Source organism: Podarcis gaigeae, assembly GCF_964106915.1.
Source record: "Podarcis gaigeae genome assembly, chromosome: 3".
Taxonomy (NCBI): Eukaryota; Metazoa; Chordata; class Lepidosauria; order Squamata; family Lacertidae; genus Podarcis; species Podarcis gaigeae.
The window spans coordinates 114,535,745-114,557,535 of NC_139680.1; the positions used below are offsets into that span (position 1 = coordinate 114,535,745).

The 21,791-nt window shown below is 43.9% G+C and overlaps 1 protein-coding gene across 3 annotated transcripts; it reads left to right on the top strand.

Moving 5' to 3' along the window:
* The first annotated feature begins 741 nt into the window (after positions 1-741).
* Positions 742-19,592, top strand: LOC310842018 (uncharacterized protein). 3 transcript variants are annotated; one of them, XM_083733865.1, is made up of 6 exons: positions 742-846; positions 1,285-1,410; positions 2,480-2,605; positions 4,418-4,537; positions 6,410-6,550; positions 19,441-19,592. In XM_083733865.1, the coding sequence occupies exons 1-6, from the start codon at positions 795-797 to the stop codon at positions 19,449-19,451; spliced, it is 576 nt and encodes a 191-aa protein (XP_083589991.1). In that variant the 5' UTR covers positions 742-794; the 3' UTR covers positions 19,452-19,592. The 3 variants fall into 3 exon arrangements, 2 of the variants coding, with proteins under 2 accessions (XP_083589991.1, XP_083589990.1); XM_083733864.1 differs by lacking the exon at positions 19,441-19,592 and adding an exon at positions 12,655-12,806; XR_014562783.1 differs by lacking the exons at positions 4,418-4,537; positions 6,410-6,550; positions 19,441-19,592 and adding an exon at positions 3,222-3,295 and having other exon boundaries at positions 2,480-2,926.
* The last annotated feature ends 2,199 nt before the right edge of the window (positions 19,593-21,791 follow it).

The following is a 21,791-nucleotide window of genomic DNA, read 5'->3' on the forward strand; positions in this document are numbered from 1 at the left end:
TGGGCTGTTGACAACAAGTAGCCTGTTTGTTCTTTTCCTTGTGGGTGCCACAACATCCTTCATCAATGATCCATAAATAAGGGGAAACTTTTGATTATATCTGTGAGTCTCTTGGAGACTGGAGCCGAACCAGTGTTCAACCACACATTCATTCTATTCCATTATTTGTTTGTTTCTTCATACTGCTACATTTGCCATGGGAGGGCCAGCTAGTCTCAGCACTGCAGTTTGCTCTAAAAGACCCAACTGGTCAGTTTGGGGTATTTGAGTTTCAGAATGTCCAGGATGATGTCCTGGGTGTTTTAGCTGAGAATCCTGCATCGCGGTGTGTGTGTGTGTGTGTGTGTGGACTTGAAGGCCCATGGGGTCCCTTCCAACTCCATTATTCTATGAGGAACGTAAGAAGGGCCAATGGCCCATCAAATCCAGCATCCTGTTCTTGCTTTGGCCAATCTGATGAGGAGCACAAGAGCAGTCAGCCCTTCAACAACGGCCATTCAGAAGCATCGCTGCCTCCAGCTGTGGAAGCAGAGCATAGGCATTAACAGTCTTCTCTTCCATGAATTCCAAAGCCATCTATTTTAGAGAGAGGGAGCAAGAATTAATTATCCAAAACTGAAAGGGTGCATGGTAGCCATGAATATCATTAGCAGAATGTTTGGAACACACAATCATTTCCTTCCCCCTGAAAGCTTCCTCTCACCATTCCCTTGGGAAGTACAAATAGAGGATCCTTTCTCTCTCTGCAATATCTTTGAGCTAGAAGGCAACTCTGGTTGCTCCAGCATTTAGCCATGAAGACTTCTGCCCCTCTACTTCTCCTTTTCGTGCTGGTGTCCGTCCCAGGTAAGATCTAAAGGGCTGTCCATCCACAGCACTCCATGAAGACCTGCCAAACCAGCCCCTTGGCTGCTTTGTAGTGCTTGGAATATTAGCCCATTTGATACTATGTCATCTGTGTAAGACTGAAGTTCTATTTCCTGATTAAGTGGGAAATGGAATGGACTGGTTTTGCTGAATAGAATTGTAGCATTGTAGAATTGGAAGGGCATTGTCTAGCCCAATCCCCTGCCATGCATATACTTCTGTTGATGCAGCTGAGAATAGCATAAGGTTTTCTTTTTGCTGCTGCATCACATTGTTAACTCATGTTATGCTCATGCTGGCCTTGGGTGTTACTAAGAGCCCTAGCTCCATTCACATATACAATAGGGAATGCATAGAGATGTTGGTAATCTCTTTTCACTTGAGGGATTGATTTCTATCTTCATAATATTTCGCCAGGACCAACTAACACCAACAATATACTTTGTAATGGCGTCTGCAAGCGACGCTGTTCAGCTGGAGAATATGAGTCTTCTTTAGACCCCTGCCAGGAATCTGGTCACGTCTTCTGCTGCAAAGAGCAAGGTAACGTGCTAAACTATTATTAGGGGTTGCGATCATTATGATTTGGGAAAGTGGTGGAAAGATAAGAAGCAGGGTTTTGTGCTGCTCTGTTCAAAGCAAGCCGAAGACCAAATAAGGAGCAGGGGCTCTGCGTGGAGAAGGCAGAGAGGTGCTATTGTGTGACGGAGGGAAGGTGGAACTGCTCAACAAGCATTAGAAAAGATAATTAAACAGTGGATCTGTGAGCACATTGAAAAGGATGCCGTGGTTACTAAAAACTGGCAGGAGTTTCTCGAAAGAAACAAGTCATGGCAGATGAATCTTTTTTATTTTTGGATAGAGTGGCAAGCTTGGTAGATCAGAAGAATGCTGTGAGAGCCAGTGTGGTGTAGTGATTAGAGTGGTGGACTCGTAAACTGGTGAACTGGGTTTGATTCCCTGCTCCCCCACATGCAGCTGCTGGGTGACCTTGGGCTAATCACACTTCTCTGAAGTCTCTCGAGTGTTTGTTGTGGGGGAAGAAGGGAAAGGAGATTGTTAGCCACTTTGAAACTCCTTAGGGTAGTGATAAAGCGGGATATCAAATCCAAACTTCCTCTCTTCTTCTTCTACCCTAAGGCAGGAGTAATCCAATGCACAAATATAGAATTGGGTACACCTGGCTTGACAGTAGTACATGTGCAAAGGATTTAGGGGTAGACAACAATTCTTTTTTAGTAGACAACAAATTTAACATGAATCAACATTGATGCAGCAGGAAAAAAGCTTATGCAATTCTAGGCTGCATCTGGTTAAGAACTTTGCTTCAGGATGAGGACAGAAATCGCGCGGTGGCGGGAGGCCCCATTAGCTAAAGTGGTGCTTCAGGTTAATAACAGTTTCAGGTTAAGAACGGACCTCCAGAATGAATTAAGTACGTAACCATAGTTACCATGTATGTCATATGAGCAAAATTAAAGTTCTATTTCTTCATCTGGTAGGAAATGTAATAGATTGCTTAGGTTGTTTAAGAAATGGTTAGAGATGTTGGTGATTTCTTCTCATCTGAAGGATTGATTTCTATCTTTCTATCTTTCTAACATTTCTCCAGGATCCACTCCCACCCTGAACGATAATTGTAGGGGTCACTGCTCACGATCATGTTCAAATAGAGAATACGTGGCTTCATTAGACCGCTGTGATCTACCTGGTTATGTCTTCTGTTGTAGAAAGATAGGTACTGTATTTTTCGCTCTATAACATGCACCCGACCATAACACACACATAGTTTCTAGAGGAGGAAAACAAGAAAAAAAATTCTAAACAAAACAGTGGATGTATGATTTTTGTGGTTCATGCTGTGGCCACAGACAAGTGATCTGACAGTGAGTTTGTGGTAGCCCAATGCAAAAATCCTGAGGATCCATGTGGATCCATGCTTTGTAACCACGTTTTTGCACCACTGCGGCCTCAGGCAACAGTGGGTGCGTGATTTTTTTGGTGCAAGCTGTAGCCATGGACATGCTATGTGATCTGATGGTGAATTTGGGATGACCCAGTGCAAAAATCCTGAGGATCCATGTGGATCCGTGCTTTGTAACCACGTTTTAAGTGGGGAGGGAAGGAAAAGCACTCAAGGGACAAGGAACACGCATGGGGTGGGTGGAGAAGGATGCTGTTAATAATGCAGAAGAGGGGTATAAGAGGAGAAGCAAGCAGGCTCTGCTTCTCTCCCTCCTCCCCGGCTCGCTGAAAAACTTTGCTGCTATTTAGCCAGCTGAGTGGGGAGGAGAGAGGGACAGAAAGCCTGCTTGCTTTAAATGAGCCAACCGGACAGGAGCCGCTTACACAAGTGTAAGCGGCTCCTCTCCTCTCCCGCTTTGCTCCTTTAAAGCAAGCAGGCTCTCTGTTCCTCTCTCCTCCTCACTCAGCTTCTCCCGCTTTGCTGTTTCAAAGCGAACCACAGAGGAGGGAAGGAAGGGGAACCATGGATCCTGTGCTCACGACTGCAACAGATCCCCCCGCCATCCGTAGGCATTCGCTCCATAACACGCAGACATTTCCCCTTACTTTCTAGGAGGAAAAAAGTGAGTGTTATGGTGCAAAAAATACGGTAATTGTTGGGAATATGAGATGAGATACCCACTTTGTGGAAGTTGACCCCAGTTTCAGTTACCACACAGAGGCAGCATAAGTTTACTGCTGCAGGAGATAAGGCTTCAGTAATCAGTTCAGTTGATAACCAGACAGAAAGAAAAGGATGCTGTGCTTACTAAGAGCTTGGAAGAATATCCTTAGGAGACACTTTCCTTTCTCCTGAAAACTTCTCTGCTGCCTGTCTCTGGGCATATCACTATTCCCTTAGGAAATATAAACAGAGGATACTTTCATTCTCTTTCTGCAATATCTTTCAGATGACTCATGTGGCTCTAGCATTCATCTATGAAGACCTATGATGATAGACTTATGATGCTTTTGATGCTGATTACTGCCCTGGGCAAAATGTAAAGGTCCCTCAAACCACAGGACTGTAGTAAAATAATAATTATATAACTACCCCATTTGGGTGACCTTTGCTGCTCTACCTTGTTCGAAATATTAGCTCATTTGATGGTACAGTAGTACTTTGATTCTCAAATACCTTGGTACTCAAACAACTTGGAACCCAAGCACTGCAAACCCAGAAGTAAGTGTTCCGGTTTGTGAACTTTTCCGATTTTTATGTACACTCTAGGAATGTTGTATTTGACTGCTCTGTGTTTCACATCCCACAGTTTTTAACAGTCTGGAATGGATTAATCCATTTTGCATTACTTTCTATGGGAAAGTGTGCCTTGGTTTTGGAACACTTTGGTTTTTGAAATGACTTCTGGAACGGATTAAGTTTGAGAACCAAGGTACCACTGTATGTCTTTTGTGCAAGATTAAAGTTGTATTCATTTAGTGGAAAATGTAATGGACTGCTTTCACTGAATAGGAGATTCTTAGAAATGTTGATGATGTCTTCTCATCTGAGGGATTGATTTCTATCGTCACAATATTTCTCCAGGACCCGTCATAAATGATTATTGTAAAGGTAGCTGCAAACCAAGTTGTTCAAGTACAGAATATGTGGCTTCAACAGCCTTCTGCCATCATCCCGATATGGTCCACTGCTGTGCAAAGAAAGGTAACATGCTAATTTTTTGTTATGGGCCTCAATTATTATGATTTGGAAAAGAGGTTAAAGATAATAAATGGTAGTATTCAAAGCAAGAGGAAGAATAACAAATAGGAGCAGGTGCTGTGTGGGGGAGAAGATAAAGAGATGCTATTGGGTGACAGAGAAAAAGTGCTACTGCCCAGCACCTAATTTGCCTCTGTCTTCACCCATAAGGAAAACAGTGTACAACGTGGTGATAATAGAATGAATGATGCAGCGAGGGTGCTGCAACCCAAGAGAGGAAAGGAGGTGGTAAGGGAACTCCTAGCTTCTCTGAATGAATTCAGATATTCAGGGCCTTATGATCTGCATCCAAACATACTAAATGAAATTGCAGATGGAATCTCACTGCCTCTGTATATAATATATGGGAATCCTTGGAGAACAGGTGTTGTCCGTGCAGACGGGAAGTGGACAAACTTTGTCGCCATCTTCAAAAAGTGAAGAAAGTGGACCCAGGCACATTGCAAGAAACGAGATTCTGACTAAACATAGGAAAGAACTGATGATAAGAGCTGTTTCAAAGCTGAACATACTGCTTGGGAAAGTGCTGGACTTTGCTTTCATTGGTGATTTATAAACAGAGGTTAGATGGCCATCTTTCAGGGATTATTTAGTGGTGCCTTGCAGGGGTTGGAGTCCCTTAACCCACAAGCCCCACCCAGAATCAAAGGTCAAGAATGATGGAAACTGTAAGTGAACAACATCTGGAATGAAGGAGGTTTGCCAGGCCTGCAGTGAAGAATGACATATTCATTCAGATATACTTATGGATTTAGTTCATAAAAGAAATGTCCCAACGGGCTCTTTGATTATGTGATTCCTCCACCCTCCCTCTGAAAAACATAGCCTTACTTTTTGGGAAGGAATTCTTTGCAAATGGTTCAGAATGTCTTTTAATGATTTGCAACTTTAAGAAAAGGACAACTAAGTTGTATTCAGAGCAGAGTCATTAACATTAAAATTAATGAACTTAAGTTAGTCAATTGAATTAATTTTAGTGGGTTTAACTGTAGTATGACTAACTTTGGGTACCAACCCTTGAAAATGAATCTGGAAATTAATCAGCAATGTGGGCATCTGACTTGTCTTCTTTACCTTAGAAGATATTTCCTTTACAAAGCATTCCTGTTAGAAAGTTGATACGGATTCAAGAATCTGGCGTTTCCAAAAGGCCATACAGTTATTTTATTTAATTATCCTTTCTTCCTGAATGTGGTCTATGGCATGAGATTTAAGATGTTCTCTTTTCTTCAGCAGGGGCATAGTAGCAGATCATAAAGGTAAAGGGAAAGGGACTCCTGACCATTAGGTCCAGTCGCGGACGAGTCTGGGGTTGCGGCACTCATCTCACTTTATTGGCCGAGGGAGCCAGTGTACAGCTTCCGGGTCATGTGGCCAGCATGACTAAGCTGCTTCTGGTAAACCAGAGCAGTGCATGGAAACGCAGTTCACCTTCCTGCTGGAGTGGTACCTATTTATCTACTTGCACTTTGATGTGCTTTCAAACTTCTAGGTGGGCAGGAGCTGGGACCGAACAACAGGAGCTCACCCCATTGCGGGGATTCAAACCATCGACCTCCTGATCGGCAAGTCCTCGGCTCTGTGGTTTAACCCACAGCGCCACCCGCTGATCATAAAATGGTGTAAAATGCTAGCAGATCATAAAATGGTGGAAATTCCCAAATTGCACCTGTGCCTTTGTAAAGGAAAAAACCTATGTCATTTGCCCAGTATAAAAAAATCTATTTCTTTGAAATGTAATGGGCTGCTTTCTCTGTATATGAAATGCTTTGAGATGTTGATGATCTCTTATCTGAGGGATTGATTTCTTTATAGCTAATATTTCTCCAGGATCTACTCACACCCAGAAGAAAGAATGTAAAGGTCGCTGCAAGCCACGTTGTTCAAGAGATGAATATGAGGGTTCTGGAATGACTTGCCATAATATTGAGCATGCGTACTGCTGCAAAGGGACAAGTAACATCCCTAATTTTTGCTATGGAACACAACTATTTTGATGGGATTTGGGGGTGAGGTGCTCAGAGGGTGAGACGTTTTCATTACTGTGAAGCAGAGTGGGAGAACGAGAAAGTAGCTTTGAAAAAGCAATAGTATTTCAAACATTTCCAGTTGCAAAAGAGCAACACCGGAGTTAAGGTTTCATTCTTTCATTCTTTATGGATTTCAACACAAGAAATGTTTCATGGAAGAGAGATGATACCGTATTGGCTCAATTATAAGCCTCACTTCCCCCCCAAATTCCGATCCAGAAAAGTTTAAGTGCAGTTTATAATTGTGACCTTATGGAAAAGAGGTTGAAGATAAAAAACAATAGTATTCAAAGCAAGAGGAAGAACAAATAGGAGCAGGTGCTGTGTGTGGGAGAAGATAAAGAGATGCTATTGGGTGACAGAGAAAAAGTGCTGCTGCTCAGCACATATACATCTAAGGCATTGCGGTAATCTAATCTTTTGAATTATGGTGCTGGAGGAGACTCTTGAGAGTCCCATGGACTGCAAGAAGATCAAACCTCTCCATTCTGAAGGAAATCAGCCCTGAGTGCTCATTGGAAGGACAGATCGTGAAGCTGAGGCTCCAATACTTTGGCCACCTCATGAGAAGAGCCCTGAAAAAGACCCTGATGTTGGGAAAGATGGAGGGCACAAGGAGAATGGGACGACAGAGGACAAGATAGTTGGATAGTGTTCTCAAAGCTACCAGCATGAGTTTGACCAAACTGCGGGAGGCAGTGGAAGACAGGAGTGTCTGCAATGGCTACTAATTAGCTTCTGAGCCCAACTCAAAATGCTGGTTTTGACCCTCATTATGTAGTTTTGTAGGACATTATGTAGGACAGATTGTGAAGCTGAGGCTCCAATACTTTGGCCACCTCATGAGAAGAGAAGACTCCCTGGAAAAGACCCTGATGTTGGGAAAGATGGAGGGCACAAGGAGAAGGGGACGACAGAGGACGAGATGGCTGGACAGTGTTCTCGAAGCTACCAGCATGAGTTTGACCAAACTGCGGGAGGCAGTGGAAGACAGGAGTGTCTGGCATGCTCTGGTCCATGGGGTCACGAAGAGTCGGACACGACTAAACGACTAAACAGCAACAACAACAACAATCTTGAAGTGGTCAGAGCATAGACAACAGATGTTAGTCTATCTGTATAGAGATGGGTTGCAGCTGGGCCACCAGCTGAGGCTTATGGGAGGCTCTCTCTACCACTGAGGCCACCTGAGCCTCAAATGACAGTAAAGGACCAGAAGTAGCCCCCTGAGGGATTGATTTCTATCTTCACAATATTTCTCCAGGACACATCACAAATGATGATTGTAAAGGTAGCTTCAAACCAAGTTGTTCAAGTACAGAACAAGTAGCCCATTTGTTCCTTTCCTTGTGGGTGCCACAGCAACCTTCAGCAATGATCCATAAATAAGTGGAAACTTTTGATTATATCTTTGAGTCTCCTGGAGAGTGGAGCAGAACCAGTGTTCAACCACACAGGTCCTATTCCATTATTTGTTTCCTTCTTCATACTGCTACATTTGCCATGGGAGGGCCAGCTATTCTCAGCACTGCAGTTTGCTGTAAAAGACCCAACTGGTCAGTTTGGGGTACCGTATTTTTCGCTCTATAGGACGCACTTGACCATAGGATGCACCTTGTTTTATTGGGGGAGAACAAGAAAAAAAAATTCTCCCCCTCTCTGCTCAGCACCCCTTCAGCGAAGCAGCAGGAGAAACGGAGCCCCTTCCATTTCTCCTCCCGCCTCGCTGAAGGGGCGCTGCGCAGCTCTCCCTCTCTGCTGAAGCCAGGAGAGTCTTGCTATCAGGGATAGCTGCCTGAAGCCTTTGGAGCCCAGCAGGACCTCGCACTGTGCTCCAAAGGCTTTGGGTTCCTTTCAATGAAGCAGGAGAGTCTTGCACTTCAGAGGCTTCGCGTTGCTATCACTGAAGCCAAGGAGCCTGCATTTGCTCCATAGGATGCACACACGTTTCCCCTTAATTTTTGGAGGGGAAAAAGTGTGTCCTCTAGAGTGAAAAAATGGTATTTGGGTTTCAAAATGTCCAGGATGATGTCTTGGGTGCTTTAGCTGAGATTCCTGCATTGCAGGGGGTTGGACTTGAAGGCCCATAGGGTCTCTCCCAACTCCATGATTCTATGAAGAACATGTTGTTTAGTCGTTTAGTCGTGTCCGACTCTTTGGAGAGCCAGTGTGGTGTAGTGGTTAGAGTGGTGGACTCGTAATCTGGTGAACCGGGTTCGATTCCCCACTCCTCCACATGCAGCTGCTGGGTGACCTTGGGCTAGTCACACTTCTCTGAAGTCTCTTAGCCTCACTCACCTCACAGAGTGTTTGTTGTGGGGGAGGAAGGGAAAGGAGAATGTTAGCCACTTTGATACACCTTAGGGTAGTGATAAAGCGGGATATCAAATCTAAACAACTCCTCCTCCTCCTCCTCCTCCTCCTCCTCCTCCTCCTCCTCCTCCTCCTCTTCTTCTTCTTCTTCTTCTTCTTCTTCTTCTTCTTCTTCTTCTTCTTCTTCATGACCCCATGGACCAGAGCATGCCAGGCACACCTGTCTTCCACTGCCTCCCGCAATTTGGTCAAACTCATGAGGAACATAAGAAGAGCCAATGGCCTACCCAGTCCAGCATCCATAAATGTTTTGCGGGTTTTTAAAGCATCTACATGAAAGCATTGAGTGTGGTTATCCAGAGTTGCTGAAGGGCTGGCTGCTCTTATGCTCCTCATCGGATTGGCCAAAGCGAGAACAGGATGCTGGATTTGATGGGCCATTGGCTCTTCTTACGTTCCTCATAGAATAATGGAGTTGGAAGGGACCCCATGGGCCTTCAAGTCCACCCCCCTGCGATGCAGGAATCTCAGCTAAAACACCCAGGACATCATCCTGGACATTCTGAAACTCAAATACCCCAAACTGACCAGTTGGGTCTTTTAGAGCAAATGTAGCACTATGAAGAAGGAAACAAATAATGGAATAGGATGAGACCTGTGTGGTTGAACACTGGTTCGACTCCAGTCTCCAAGAGACTCACAGATATAATCAAAAGTTTTCCCTTATTTATGGATCATTGATGAAGGATGTTGTGGCACCCACAAGGAAAAGAACAAACAGGCTACTTGTTCTCAACAGCCCATCTCAATGGCTAGACAATATGTACCTTTCTGATGACTTGGTTTTCCCTGAGAAAGCAACCATTGAGAAAATCAATAACTGTGTCCTCTTTGGATGGAAGCCCTGACCATGATGGCCAGCTGGAGTCTCTCCTTTATTGATCCCTCGAGCTCCTGAAAACTGAAAGGAGAAGTAATAATAAATAAGAATAAGAATAAGAATATTTATACCCTGCCCTCCCCCGCTAAAGCCAGACTCAGGGCAGCTAACACCAATAAAATTACAATAAAAACATAATAGAAAATATAAACATTTATTCAAAAGATACAATACATTCTTGTCCACTGCCACAATATCACGGAATGATCAGTCCGATCTTTGATCCCACAACACTGTCATGTTGGCTTGCCAAATATCCTCAATAGGAATCCAACTACTGATCTGGTGGTGTAGACAGTTTCCATCAACAGACATCTCTGTGATTGTGATGGCATTAAAAAATCCTGCTCTTCAGTAAAAGAGAAAAAGAGAGACCAAATTTCATGTAGGTGTTAAACAGCATGGGGATAAGGGCAGGCAACCTGCCATTGTCCCACAGGCTCTCAAACTCATTCCAATGGCTTGGGAGTGGAGGGCAGGTGGCGCACTGTTCCCCCATGCTCCCAGGCTGCTTCGAGCGGGGGGGGGAGCCTCCCAAGCCTCCCCCTAGCTGCCAAAATGAATAGGGAAGGGGGAATGTGGTTGGCAAAGAGGCACGGCTTCACCGCCACCCCGCTGAATGTAGCTTCTTGCCCAGCCAGAATCTGCCACCGCTGTTAGGGAGCGGGGGGTGCCTGTCAAGCATGGGCGGGGGGACGGACCGGCAGCGGGTTGCGGGTGCCTGGGTGGACAGTGCAAACCTCCCCCCAGCTGCACCATGTTCGATTTCTGTTTATGCCACTGTCGGGCATGTCACAAGACTCTGTTGCCTCGCATCCAGTCCATTACTGAGGCAAGACAATGGTCCGGCACTTCCAATTCTACACTTGCAGATGTAAAGTTTTTGTGATTGAGTGGAACCCAGTTCAGCTACTGATTGATTGATTGATTGATTGTCTGTTTTCATTACATTGTTTATTGCTTTCATTTTATGGATCAATGATCTCGTTAGACAGTACAATTCATGTTAAATTGCTGTCTTAGGGATTCTTTTTAAAAGTCTGGAACGGATTAATGTTGTATCCATCTAGTGGAAAATGTAATGGACTGCTTTCACTCAATAGGAGATTCTTAGAGATGTTGGTGATGTCTTCTCATGTGAGGGATTAATTTCTATCTACACAATTTTTCTCCAGGACACATTGCAAATAAACATTGTAAAGGTAGCTGCAAACCAAGTTGTTCAGGTACAGAATATGTGGCTTCAAAAGCCTTCTGCAATCATCCTGATATGGTCTACTGCTGTGCAAAGAAAGGTAACATGCTAATTTTTTGTTATGGACCACAATTATTATGCTTTGGAAAAGAGGTTAAAGATAATAAACAGTAGTTAGTATTCAAAGCAAGAGGAAGAACGAATAAAGAGCAGGTGCTGTGTCTGGGACAAGACAAAAAGATGCTATTGGGTGACAGAGAAAAAGTGCTACTGCTCAGCACATATAAATATAAGGCATTGTGGTAATCTAATCTTGAAGTGGTCAGAGCATAGACAACAGATGTTAGTCTATCTGTATAGAGATGGGTTGCAGCTGGGCCACCAGCTGAGGCTGATGGAAGGACCTCTCCACCACCAGAGCCTCAAATGATAGTAAAGGACCCAGAAGTAGCCCCCGAGCTGCGTACCCACTCCATCAGAGGGAGAGTAACCCCATCAAGAGCAGGCAATCTCCCACCCACTAAGAGTACCTCTGTCTTACCTGCATTGAGCTTTTGTTTCTTGCCTCTCATCCAGTCCATTACTGAGGCAAGCCAATGGTCCATCACTTCCAGTGGCACACTTGCAGATGTAAAGGAGAAGTAGAGCTGTGTGTCAACAGCATATCGATGACAATCTACTCCAGAACTCTGGATAACCCCATTAAATGCTTTCACGTAGATGCTTAACCCCCCCCAAAAGAAAACAACATTTATTCAAAAGATACAATACATTCTTGTCCACTGCCACAATATCACGGAATGATCAGTCCGATCTTTGATCCCACAACATTGTCATGTTGGCTTGCCAAATATCCTCAATAGGAATCCAACTACTGATCTGGTGGTGTAGACAGTTTCCATCAATATATCCCCTCAAAAGACATCTCTGTGATTGTGATGGCATTAAAACATCCTGCTCTTCAGTAAAAGAGAAAAAGAGAGACCAAATTTCATGTAGGTGTTAAACAGCATGGGGATAACACGGAATGCTAAAGAACCCCACATTGTAGGTTCCATGGGGCTGCAAGCATCACCCTTGGGAAACCACCATAGAAGTATGATGTCAAGCACCACAAAGCAGTACCAACAACCCCTAACTTGGACAGCTGCTCCAGAAAAAATGGGCTGATGGCTTTGACAACTTTAAAGTTTTGGGAAGGAATATCTAAGTATATAAAATTTTATTTTAATTAATATGCAAAATGATGATGCAACTTTAAGAAAAGGACAACTAAGTTATACTCAGAGTGGAGTATTAAAATTCATGGGCTTCAGTTAGTCAAGCCAATTTTTACCAGTGGTTTTAACCAGACTCGGACTAACTTTGGGTACTAACCCTTGAGATTTAATGCATAGATCAAATGGCAAGATGGGAATCTAATCATTCTTTATCTTTCAAGATATATGCTTTCCAAAGCATTCCAGTGAGAAATATATGCTCAAGAATTCTGGCTTTTCTAATTTGCTCATGTAATATATGTTTTCCTGAGTGTGGAATATTGCATGAGATTTAGCATATCTTGTTCTCTTCTCTTTGATAGGGGAAGAATAGCAGATCATATAAGACTGTAACAGGAAATTCCTAAGTCACACCTGTGTCTTCGTAAAGAATGGAGCCCTATTTCCATTGCTATTCTGAAGCATTTGATATATGAACAATCTTCCAGATGTTACTTTTGGTTACCAAGAGTCTTTCCAGGAATTAACTATCTCATTCCTTTCTGCTCCTAATAAAACCAAACCTGTTCTGCAGACCAAGTCCTTTGTCATCTTTTTCTGTGCAAACTGGGAGACAAAGTTATCTTGTTTATTTCATTGTTATATGGTGGAATTAAAAACTTCTCTGGTTTTCTTTGGCTTCAAAGGAAGGGAACTCAGCTTGAAAGGACAAGGTCTGGTGTGTGTTTGTATTTACTAGTCTCCTGTGACTCTCCTGCTTCCTCCTTCACTTCAAACTGAGCTGGCACACAATGCCAGGTGCAAAAGGCTCCATCTTCCCCAGTCTCCTAGACACATATGCAGATTTCTCCCTGCCTTGTCATCAGAGGGATAATATAATGAGCAGCTGTAGAAGCTCAAAATTGTCCCAAACAAGCAGAACAGCCACAATAAAAATGTTAATAAGTATAATAATATGCTGTTTAGATTTCAGGTCTTGCCAATTTTATTTGCAGCAAAGGTTCTTGGAAAGCCCCCAGATTCCACAATTTAGGAATATAATGAATGATTCAATTGTCCAGGGAATTCTCACCCGTTGCCGTTGTCTATGGTCCTGTCTTATGAACCGGATAACAGCACTGTTCTTTTTCTACATTATACTTGAAACAGGAAGTTTCCATGAATGTTTGTAACCATCTTGTAGAAAGGCAAAAAGAGCTTTATGGAATGGGCTGCCCTCACTGAATAAGCAGTTTCCATGTTGGTTGGTTATGGATGTAAAGCAGATGGACAAACCTTTTTGCAAGCTAAGGAGGCCTCTTCTGCTCCTTGGGTCCAATGAGGTTTTTTTTTTTTAGGTTTCATATATTTTTCATATGTTTTTCTCTTTCGGTGCTTTCTTTGTTTTGTGCACACTGACCTTCAGAACATGTTTTTTTGGGTGGGATTGAGCAAGCAAGGAGGAAGAAAATATCTGCTTCTTTTCAGATGTTCCTGGGTTTCCCCCTCCCTCTCACAGGGATACTGTGTATGTCCTACACTTGATGACATGCATGTTGGCACGTGTGGGGCAGGCAATGATGTGTCTGGGTTTGGCATGGCACTATTCTCAGCTAATTGTCAGAGATTCAAAGTGCCGTGCAGATACCATATTTTTCACTCTATAGGACGCACTTTTCACCCTCCAAAAATAAAGGGGAAATGTGGGAGTTCCTGCTGCACTCAGAAGGCTTGCGGATAGCTCCCTGTTCTGGGGCCTGGGGGCGGGGGAAGCTCGGGCTTCCCCGCCCCCAGCCGCGCAAGCTCCGGGAGCGGTGGCGAGGTTGCGTGCAATCTTGCCGCCGCTCCTGGACCTGGGGGGGGGGGATAAATTTTTGTTTCTTTATTTCCCTCCCTTAAAACTAGGTGCGCCCTATGTTCCGGTGTGCCCTATGGAGTGAAAAATACGGTACCTCTCAAAGCACAGATGCTCAGTTTCAAAGGGCAAGTGCAGCTGAAGGGATCTGGAGGGATTAAGTTGTCTGCAAAGCCCCTGAGGAAGAACTTTGAATCCAAACTGCTTTCCCTGCAGAGGTGCAGATGATCCTTAAATGCAAGTAGAAATAAGGAGATTGTTCTTTCTGTATAAGCATTTAGGAAGCTGCCTTGTGCTGGTGTAGTTTTCTTGACTATAACTCCGAACTGCTCCCTTACACCTCAGTTTTTCAAGTCGTCTGCTCTCTGATCCTTTCAGCTGCAGATTCCACTCTTCAGTAATTGAACTGTGTGTACTAGGATGAGCAACGACCCCTTCCTCTCATAATATCTTGACATGGTGCTCAAATTATGACACCACAAGACGATCCAAAATGCACAAAATAAACTCAAAAGGGATTTTAAAGGAACAATGTGTTTCTTGAATCAAGACAATAGATACAACATATAGTATAAGAGCTGGCCTGAGGCAATTTTCTGCCAGAGGTAAAATACAAAATGACATTTATTTTTTCTATTATGGCTGCTTTTCAGGGAAAAACCAAGTCATCAGAAAGGTACATATTGTCTAGCCATTGAGATAGGCTGTTGAGAACAAGTAGCCTGTTTGTTCTTTTCCTTGTGGGTGCCACAACATCCTTCATCAATGATCCATAAATAAGGGGAAACTTTTGATTATATCTGTGAGTCTCTTGGAGACTGGAGCCGAACCAGTGTTCAAGCACACAGGTCTTATCCTATTCCATTATTTGTTTCCTTCTTCATACTGCTACATTTGCCATGGGACGGCCAGTTTGGGGTATTTGAGTTTCAGGATGTCCAGGATGATGTCCTGGGTGTTTTAGCTGCGATTCCTGCATTGCGGGGGGGGGGGGGACTTGAAGGCCCATGGGGTCCCTTCCAACTCCATTATTCTATGAGGAATGTAAGAAGGGCCAATGGCCCATCAAGTCCAGCATCCTGTTCTCACTTTGGCCAATCCAATGAGGAGCACAAGAGCAGCCAGCCCTTCAGCAACTTCCATTCAGAAGCATCGCTGCCTCCAGCTGTGGAAGCAGAGCATAGGCATTAACAGTCTTCTCTTCCATGAATTCCAAAGCCATCTATTTTAGAGAGAGGGAGCAAGAATTAATTATCCAAAACTGAAAGGGTGCATGGTAGCCATGAATATCATTAGCAGAATGTTTGGAACACACAGTCCTTTCCTTCCCCCTGAAAGCTTCCTCTCACCATTCCCTTGGGAAGTACAAATAGAGGATCCTTTCTCTCTCTGCAATATCCTTGAGCTAGAAGGCAACTCTGGTGGCTCCAGCATTCAGCCATGAAGACCTCTGCCCCTCTACTTCTCCTTTTGGTGCTGCTGTCATTCCCAGGTATTCTGGGTATCCCAGGCATTGCTTAGAAATGTTGGTGATCTCTGATCTGAGGGACTGAATTCTATATTCCTAATATTTCTCCAGAATCCACTCCTAGCCTGCAAACAGATTGTAAAGGTCGCTGCAAGGCTCGTTGTTCAAGTGATGAACGTGAGGGTTCTGGAATGATTTGCCATGTGGCTGAGTATGTGTACTGCTGCAAAGAGACAGGTAACACCCCTAATTTTGGTTATGGGCCACAACTATTTTGATTTAGTGGTGGTGTTTATTTGGGAGGTGCTCAGAGGGTGAGGCGATTTGATTAATGTGAAGCAGAGTGAGAAAGCAGCTTTGAAAAAGCAATTATATATCAAACATTTCCAATTCCAAAAGTGCAACGTCTTAGTCAAAGTTTATGGATTTCAACAGTAGAAGCATTTTTTTTCATTCACCCCTTTGTCTTGTGCTGATCTCCTTCTCAAAGGCCACTGGTTTGTTGTCACTGCTGCTGCTGCTTGCTGTTTCAGCTCCTTGTCTCTCTCAACAGTGATTCCCCTTGAAGAAGGAGGTATTCGGTATGTCTCCGTTTTTATTTTCCGCCTCTTTACAAGGCTTATTTTCCACAACTTGCTAAGTCTCAGAACGCTGAAGCTCCTCTCTCAGTTAGCTTTACTCTCCTTTCTAATCTTATTCCGTACTCCTTTTGTTTTAAACCAACGTTGTTACTTTTTTCCTTTCAGGAGTACTCTTGATTTTACACTTTTAGTTTGGAGCAGCCAGGTGCTTTCTCATTTGGCTCTAAGGGGCATCTCACTGTCGGGTGTGCGATCTTTTGTTGCTGAGGTTCTTCCACCTTCCTCCACTTTTTGTGCTGGAACGGCAGAAAATCCCTTTATGCGCTGCTTGGATCTATTTTCTTCAGTCTGGAACCTCCTCTCAGACCTCTTCAGGGTTCGCGTCGCCCTTGCTTCCCCGTCCGTTTAGCCCGTACCCGTAACTGGGAGCGCTCTTAATGCAGCAGAGTGCTTTCCTCGACCCATCGCTGAGCACACCATGCCAGGAAGTCCAGAAGAAGCATTTCATAGAAGAGAGATGCTACCGTATTGGCCCGATTAGAAGCCTCACATCTTTCCAGAATTCCAATCTGGAAAAGTTAAAATGTGGCTTATAATCGTGACCTTGTGATATGCTGCTGAAACAGCTGCATAGGAGGGCCATCGGGGTTGTGTGGCAACAGCATGCTGCCCACCCACAACTCCCAAGCCTTCCCCGAGCTGTCGAGGGTAAGGGTGGGACAGTTCGACTTTTCTGACAGCATTCCCCCCCCCCTTCTCCCTTCATTTTGACAGCTCAGGTGAGGCTTGGGGAAGGTGGGCAGGCTGAACACCATTGGACTCCCAGACTGCTTCCGGGGTGTGCTTGCCGCCGGCCTCCCCCCTTTGTTCAGATGGCTTGGGGGCGAAGGGCAGGCAACCTGCCATTGTCCCACAGGCTCTCAAACTCATTCCAATGGCTTGGGAGTGGAGGGCAGGTGGCGCACTGTTCCCCCATGCTCCCAGGCTGCTTCGAGCGGGGGGGGGAGCCTCCCAAGCCTCCCCCTAGCTGCCAAAATGAATAGGGAAGGGGGAATGTGGTTGGCAAAGAGGCACGGCTTCACCGCCACCCCGCTGAATGTAGCTTCTTGCCCAGCCAGAATCTGCCACCGCTGTTAGGGAGCGGGGGGTGCCTGTCAAGCATGGGCGGGGGGACGGACCGGCAGCGGGTTGCGGGTGCCTGGGTGGACAGTGCAAACCTCCCCCCAGCTGCACCATGTTCGATTTCTGTTTATGCCACTGTCGGGCATGTCACAAGACTCTGTTGCCTCGCATCCAGTCCATTACTGAGGCAAGACAATGGTCCAGCACTTCCAATTCTACACTTGCAGATGTAAAGTTTTTGTGATTGAGTGGAACCCAGTTCAGCTACTGATTGATTGATTGATTGATTGATTGTCTGTTTTCATTACATTGTTTATTGCTTTCATTTTATGGATCAATGATCTCGTTAGACAGTACAATTCATGTTAAATTGCTGTCTTAGGGATTCTTTTTAAAAGTCTGGAACGGATTAATGTTGTATCCATCTAGTGGAAAATGTAATGGACTGCTTTCACTCAATAGGAGATTCTTAGAGATGTTGGTGATGTCTTCTCATCTGAGGGATTAATTTCTATCTACACAATTTTTCTCCAGGACACATTGCAAATAAACATTGTAAAGGTAGCTGCAAACCAAGTTGTTCAGGTACAGAATATGTGGCTTCAAAAGCCTTCTGCAATCATCCTGATATGGTCTACTGCTGTGCAAAGAAAGGTAACATGCTAATTTTTTGTTATGGACCACAATTATTATGCTTTGGAAAAGAGGTTAAAGATAATAAACAGTAGTTAGTATTCAAAGCAAGAGGAAGAACGAATAAGGAGCAGGTGCTGTGTCTGGGACAAGACAAAAAGATGCTATTGGGTGACAGAGAAAAAGTGCTACTGCTCAGCACATATAAATATAAGGCATTGTGGTAATCTAATCTTGAAGTGGTCAGAGCATAGACAACAGATGTTAGTCTATCTGTATAGAGATGGGTTGCAGCTGGGCCACCAGCTGAGGCTGATGGAAGGACCTCTCCACCACCAGAGCCTCAAATGATAGTAAAGGACCCAGAAGTAGCCCCCGAGCTGCGTACCCACTCCATCAGAGGGAGAGTAACCCCATCAAGAGCAGGCAATCTCCCACCCACTAAGAGTACCTCTGTCTTACCTGCATTGAGCTTTTGTTTCTTGCCTCTCATCCAGTCCATTACTGAGGCAAGCCAATGGTCCATCACTTCCAGTGGCACACTTGCAGATGTAAAGGAGAAGTAGAGCTGTGTGTCAACAGCATATCGATGACAATCTACTCCAGAACTCTGGATAACCCCATTAAATGCTTTCACGTAGATGCTTAACCCCCCCCCCCAAAAAAAAACAACAACATTTATTCAAAAGATACAATGCATTCTTGTCCACTGCCACAATATCACGGAATGATCAGTCCAATCTTTGATCCCACAACACTGTCATGTTGGCTTGCCAAATATCCTCAATAGGAATCCAACTACTGATCTGGTGGTGTAGACAGTTTCCATCAATATATCCCCTCAAAAGACATCTCTGTGATTGTGATGGCATTAAAACATCCTGCTCTTCAGTAAAAGAGAAAAAGAGAGACCAAATTTCATGTAGGTGTTAAACAGCATGGGGATAACACGGAATGCTAAAGAACCCCACATTGTAGGTTCCATGGGGCTGCAAGCATCACCCTTGGGAAACCACCATAGAAGTATGATGTCAAGCACCACAAAGCAGTACCAACAACCCCTAACTTGGACAGCTGCTCCAGAAAAAAATGGGCTGATGGCTTTGACAACTTTAAAGTTTTGGGAAGGAATATCTAAGTATATAAAATTTTATTTTAATTAATATGCAAAATGATGATGCAACTTTAAGAAAAGGACAACTAAGTTATACTCAGAGTGGAGTATTAAAATTCATGGGCTTCAGTTAGTCAAGCCAATTTTTACCAGTGGTTTTAACCAGACTCGGACTAACTTTGGGTACTAACCCTTGAGATTTAATGCATAGATCAAATGGCAAGATGGGAAGCTAATCATTCTTTATCTTTCAAGATATATGCTTTCCAAAGCATTCCAGTGAGAAATATATGCTCAAGAATTCTGGCTTTTCTAATTTGCTCATGTAATATATGTTTTCCTGAGTGTGGAATATTGCATGAGATTTAGCATATCTTGTTCTCTTCTCTTTGACAGGGGAAGAATAGCAGATCATATAAGACTGTAACAGGAAATTCCTAAGTCACACCTGTGTCTTCGTAAAGAATGGAGCCCTATTTCCATTGCTATTCTGAAGCATTTGATATATGAACAATCTTCCAGATGTTACTTTTGGTTACCAAGAGTCTTTCCAGGAATTAACTATCTCATTCCTTTCTGCTCCTAATAAAACCAAACCTGTTCTGCAGACCAAGTCCTTTGTCATCTTTTTCTGTGCAAACTGGGAGACAAAGTTATCTTGTTTATTTCATTGTTATATGGTGGAATTAAAAACTTCTCTGGTTTTCTTTGGCTTCAAAGGAAGGGAACTCAGCTTGAAAGGACAAGGTCTGGTGTGTGTTTGTATTTACTAGTCTCCTGTGACTCTCCTGCTTCCTCCTTCACTTCAAACTGAGCTGGCACACAATGCCAGGTGCAAAAGGCTCCATCTTCCCCAGTCTCCTAGACACATATGCAGATTTCTCCCTGCCTTGTCATCAGAGGGATAATATAATGAGCAGCTGTAGAAGCTCAAAATTGTCCCAAACAAGCAGAACAGCCACAATAAAAATGTTAATAAGTATAATAATATGCTGTTTAGATTTCAGGTCTTGCCAATTTTATTTGCAGCAAAGGTTCTTGGAAAGCCCCCAGATTCCACAATTTAGGAATATAATGAATGATTCAATTGTCCAGGGAATTCTCACCCGTTGCCGTTGTCTATGGTCCTGTCTTATGAACAGGATAACAGCACTGTTCTTTTTCTACATTATACTTGAAACAGGAAGTTTCCATGAATGTTTGTAACCATCTTGTAGAAAGGCAAAAAGAGCTTTATGGAATGGGCTGCCCTCACTGAATAAGCAGTTTCCATGTTGGTTGGTTATGGATGTAAAGCAAATGGACAAACCTTTTTGCAAGCTAAGGAGGCCTCTTCTGCTCCTTGGGTCCAATGAGGTTTTTTTTTTTTTTTAGGTTTCATATATTTTTCATATGTTTTTCTCTTTCGGTGCTTTCTTTGTTTTGTGCACACTGACCTTCAGAACATGTTTTTTTGGGTGGGATTGAGCAAGCAAGGAGGAAGAAAATATCTGCTTCTTTTCAGATGTTCCTGGGTTTCCCCCTCCCTCTCACAGGGATACTGTGTATGTCCTACACTTGATGACATGCACGTATATTATAAGAGCTGGCCTGAGGAATTTTTCTGTCAGAGGTAAAGGACAAAATGGCGCCCTATGATGATTCCATATCAATATGTCTACTAGATTGGGGAAGTCATAGCCAAATTTTCAAAGCAACACTTGAAAATGGCTAATATTCAAACAATTCAATGATGCTGAATATGACCTGGGTGCCAAATGTATTGTCTAACATGAATGTGGCCTAGAATGAAAAGGGGCATATTATAAGAGTCTAGCTCTACTTTGGCCAAATGTTTGATTCCACTATGGCAGGGATGGTGAAACTCAGCCCTGCAGAGTGAATAACTCCCTCCAGATTTCCCCATTAAGAAGCCCCACACTCTCATGCTGTCATACATGATATCACGTGGGTCAGAATGGGACCTCAAAGGAACAACTGGGAGCTTTAAACTTTACTTTGATTGAGAAAAGCAAGCTCCCAACCACTCACCAGCTGGCTGGTATTTTGCAATATGCAAGAGTCATTTTGGAGATAGAGGAACCCAAGCACAAGTGGAGGAAAGTTCAGAAGGGTTAATTACAGTATGAAATAGCATGCTTAAATCGGGCACGAAAAACAGTGACACAGTCCTTAAGCAATCTAACAAACCATGCATATGCAGGGGCCAGGGCTTCGGTCAATAGTTTGGGTGTAACCTTTGACGCCTCCCTTTCCATGGAGGCACAGGTTGCAGCCACAGCAAAGGTGGCATTTTTCCATCTCTGCCTTATTAAGCAGTTGGTACCTTACCTTTCTCACCCTGATCTGGCCACAGTGATCCATGCGACGGTCACCTCCAGGCTCAATTATTGTAACTCACTCTACATGGGGCTGCCCTTGAAGCTGACCCAGAAATTCTAGTGGGTGCAGAATGCTGCGGTGAGGCTCCTTATGGGGTCTTTGCCACGGGACCACGTTTATCCAGTGCTTTACCAACTGCACTGGCTCCTGGTGGAGTACAGGGTCAGGTTTAAGGTGTTGGTTTTGACATTTAAAGCCCTTCACGGCCTAGGACCCACATACCTACGGGACTGCCTCTCCTGTTATGCCCCACAGAGGCATAACAGGTCTACAAATGACAACACTTTGGAGGTCCCAAGTCACAAGGTGGTTAGATTGGTCTCAATTATGGCCAGGGCCTTTTCAGTACTGGCCCTGACTTGGTG